General features: G+C 35.8%; 1 protein-coding gene across 1 annotated transcript; it reads left to right on the top strand.

The window, feature by feature from the left end:
* Positions 1-296: 296 nt before the first annotated feature.
* Positions 297-1,595, top strand: LOC116015822. The gene has a single exon (XM_031255987.1). It carries the CDS (start codon positions 297-299, stop codon positions 1,593-1,595), a length of 1,299 nt encoding a protein of 432 aa, XP_031111847.1.
* The last annotated feature ends 3,165 nt before the right edge of the window (positions 1,596-4,760 follow it).

Genomic DNA, 4,760 nt, shown 5'->3' with positions numbered 1-4,760 from the left:
ACCAAATTCAGTTTGCTCATCTATTGAACGAACAATGAACAGGTACTGGTGAGGCACGGGGAATGAAAGAGGTATACATTGGAAGGCTTGGGACAGGTTGTGCATCCCAAAGAAATTTGGTGGTTTGGGATTTAAGGATCTCAGGGTTTTTAATCTGGCGATGTTAGGGAAGCTGGCGGTTCTTAACAAGGCCACGATCCCTTGTCACAAGAATCTATAAAGCAAGGTATTTTCCCAAAACATCTTTTGTTGTGGCTACTTTGGGTGGTAATCCAAGTTTCTGCTGGAGGAGTATCATGGCTACCCATGAGTTGGTCTGCAGTGGTATACGGAGAAGGATTGGTGATGGGAGATCCACTTTAATCTGGGGGCACCCATGGTTGCCTGATGACCCATCCCCTATGGTCCAGTCTTCCATGCCTAGTGAACTTAATGGCTCTCTTGTTTCCGGATTAATCGATCCCGGTTCTGGATCATGGGATATCTCTATTTTGGAAGACTTATTCACCCCAGCTGACATTGACCGCATTATGTCTGTTCCAATTAGCCCACATCATGAAGACTCCTGGTTTTGGTTGGGTGACCCGAAAGGGTGTTATACAGTGAAAGAAGGTTATAGACGTATTATGGGAGACATTGCAATTCAACCCGGGGCCTACGATAAATGGTTACATCTTTGGAAGATCAAGCGCCCTGCTAAATGGAAGATCTTTATATGGAGAGCTCTATCTAATATTCTCCCCACTACTACCAATCTCATTTTAAAGAGGGTGGAGATTGATCCAACATGTCCAATGTGTGGCACTTTTCATGAGAGCATCATGCATTCTTTAATTTTGTGTGAATTTTCAAGACTTGTTTGGCATGAAAGTTCTTTGCATATACCTAGTGTGATTGGTGATGAGTTTCTTGATTGGTTTGAAAATGCCATTACCGTGCTCACCAATGAAGACATGTTTGTTACTCTAGCAGTGCTATATCACATTTGGAGGGCCCGGAACCATGCTGTTTGGGATGGCTACCTTCCGACGCCGGCTCGGGTGTGGCGAGAAGCCAATGCCGCTGCTGCTGCTTGGAGGCACGTCCACGGCTCACAAGTTCCGTACCAGCCACAGACGACCACGCTGCCGATACCTGGGGACGGGATGCCGCGCTGCTTCTTCGACGCTGACTTTCGGAGTCAGTCCAGAACTGCCACAGTTGGAGCAGTGCTGTTGGCGCCCACTGGCGAGTTCGTAGCATCCTTCAACGCACAGCTTCCTTCTTGCTTTTCGCCCCTCATGGCAGAATCGTTGGCGTGTAAGGAGGTTTTGTCTTGGCTCAAAGACCGTGGACTGCCGGCTGTGTGCATTCTTACGGATTGTTCCACGCTCAGGGACTTGCTTGTTTCGAATACCACGGGGCTCTTTTCATATGTTGATTTTTCAGTTGAAGCTTCTAAAGCTCTTATGTTATCGTTTGAATCTTGTTCGGTTTCTTTAATTCCTAGATCTCATAATAGGGGTGCTCATGCACTAGCCGCTGCGGCATTCTCGCAGGTGGCTCCTATGTACTGGGACTCTGTCCCTCCAAACTCTATTGCTCATTTGATATAATCTACCGATCGATTTTGGTTTTCAAAAAGTAGCTAGTTAGTTTCGTAGGTGGTTTACTTTGGACTAATTTGAACGTATAGAATTTTATTTTTGAAATATTGATGAATATATACTATCTTGTGAATGTTTAAAACTTAGATGTTGTTAGAATATATTTTAAAATTATTTTATAAATTCAAACACTTATTTTTTAATATATAATTACTATCGAATTAATGATTGTTTTAGTTCCTTGGCTATGTCGTAATTATCAAATTGGTTATCGACTATCAATTTTAACCAATTAAATCCTCAACTGCTGATTTCGTAACCGATTTGATTCTCCGTAATTATCAAATTGGTCCTCGGTCAATTTGACGTAGGACCAAATCAATTACGAAACCAATGCTTAAGGATTTAATTGGCCAAAATTGATAAGCGATGATCAATTTGATAATTACAGTATAGTTGAGGGATCAAAATAGTCATTAATTCATTAGTATCTAATTGTTGCTAGATAATAATAATAATAATTATTGTTGTTGTTGCCGGGGTGGTGGTACCAAGGACACTTTTTTGGATTGTGTTTGATTTCCGGTGCAGCATAGAGCTGAGAAAAGTGTGGCAATATAATGGCAAAACCAGGGATGGGATGCGCCAACAGTATTTCCACAACACCCTCTGACTTGAAAGCTGATATTGTAAGCTTCTTCTGAATATATCATATCATATGGCTACTGTACTATTGTTAGCAGTACAGTTTCCATGTGGTATCACCCAAACAAAGCACTATAAACATCATATCCACACTCAACATTTGACAAAGTCTCTAATCCTAGCTTTAAGCTAAAAGCATGTTCAATGCTATATTTTAAAGGATTTGTTTTTTTTTGCTATGTTGAGAGAAAGAGAAAGTAATATGACAAAAGAGAGAAAGAAGTATTTGTTTTTCTAAGAGCCAAATATTTCAAAAAAATAAAAAGAAAAAGAAAAAATTACAAGGAGCATGCAAGCTGCCCAACAGGTGTGTGCTCTTCACATGTCCACGTGAAAATTATATTAGAGTGGTTGCTTGTAGTTAGGGGTGAGCATCGGTCGGTTACGGTTAATAACAGACCGATAATCGAATAAATGGTGACATTTTAAAATCTCCATAACCGACCGAAACCGACTGAACATACACTTTTAATCGAATAACCGAGCATTCACAAGTAATATATATACATATACATATATATATATATATATATATATATATATATATATATATATATATATTGCGTTTATTACACCTTAATAAACGATAAATAAATGAATAGTCGAAATTTTTTTAGCCTTATAACAGATAATTGAAATTATCAGTCGATTGGAATCGGCTATGGATTTTTCATTAATTATGCTCACCCCTATTTGCTGGCCTAGAGACTACTCTAATTCTTTCCCTTTTTTATATTATTTTTAATTTTTAATTTTTTTTTATAAACATGAGGCTAAAAAAAAACTTATCAATGAGGTTGCTCTAAGCTTCTTTCACTTAATTATATTGCCATATCAATATAAGCATATGCTCCATCTCAATTGAAAGTCTAAGATATCAAATTGAAAATATGTGCTCTATCTCAATTAAAAATATAAGCTAGTAGTTGAATTGTATATTTATGTTTATATATATTATATATCCTCAACAATATCAACTAAAAGTCTAATATCTCTTATTATTGTTATTGTTATTGTTATTATTATTATTATTATTGGATAGCGTGCCTTTCACTATTTTGCAAGAGTTTGGACCGATAACAAACTAAATGATTATTTTATATCATTTAAAAATATAAATTAATAATTAAATTACACATTTACTAATTATATATTATGCTCCACATTCACAAATCACAACCTATAGATTTCCAAGCTCTCTCTGCCTCTCACAATGAATAAACAACATGCCCATTTCTTTTCACAGTGTGGGTACAGCTAGCTTATTACCACCTTAGCTTCGTCGTTAATTAGGTCTTGCGTACATCTTATCCTTAAGTACATGATACGATTCTTTAAGTTACGCATTAAAAAGCTCTGAGATGCATTGATGAACAAGCAGATGAGCAATTGTATCCTCTTATCCCGAGAAATTATTTCCAAAAATGTTTTGTTACATCAATATACCGAATGAGAAACATGCGGACTCTCCCATTCACTTATCTAATAATGTCAATGAATTGAAGATGCACCAAGTGATTAGTGTTGGTTCAAAAAGATTAAAATATGTGGTATGGAAACATTTTACAAAAAAAGAAAGTTAATGGTGTGGATAAAGCAAAATGCAATTATTGCCAAAGAATTGTTTAGGGACAAATTAAAGTAAAAATGGAACAAAGTATCTTCATGATCATCACATATCTTGTAAGATGAAACTCATCCAAAATATAAAACAACAAACATTGTTACAACAACAATAGAAGGTGGATGAAAAAAATAGGTGTATCTACTTTCAAATTTAATGCAGATGTTTCAAGAATGGAGCTTGCTTGCTTGATCATTATGCATGAATATCTCCTTGCAATTATTGTTGATCATGGAGGATTTTGAAGGCATTCTACTAGGCTTCCAAATAGATGTCTTCTTCAAAATCACACTTTAAAAAGGCTGAATTGACATCCATCTGGTGAACTATCGTGCCATGCATAGAGGCTAAGACAAACAAAGCATAAATAGTTGCAATTTTTGTTACAAGAGAGTAAGTATAAAAGAAATCTTCTTCACATTTCTGTTTATACCCATTAGCGACACGTCTCACTCTTTAAATCTTTTAATTGAACTATGAGTTTTAAACTTCCTCTTAAAAATTCACAATTCATTTTTAATTTCCTCTTTCCAGAAAGACAAATCCAAAAAGCACATTGCATCATTAAAAGTTGTTGGTTCTTCAAATTAAATATTTAAGTCATACACCATTTACTCCTTGTTGGTTGTTCATTTTTCGTTTCAAGATCGATGAGGTTGTAAGTACATTATCACACACATGAATAATTTTTAATGAAAATATACTATCAAAAAATTTAGCACCTCAAGATTCACAAATAGAACGATTATCTAAACATATAAATCTATAAGTAACTATTTTCAACATATTCAACAAGCACAACATTTACAGTTTTAGGCCCGTCATTTGAAGGTTGATAAAACTAC

Source organism: Ipomoea triloba, chromosome 4 (assembly GCF_003576645.1).
Source record: "Ipomoea triloba cultivar NCNSP0323 chromosome 4, ASM357664v1".
Taxonomy (NCBI): domain Eukaryota; kingdom Viridiplantae; phylum Streptophyta; class Magnoliopsida; order Solanales; family Convolvulaceae; genus Ipomoea; species Ipomoea triloba.
This window is presented reverse-complemented; position numbering and strand designations above follow the sequence as displayed.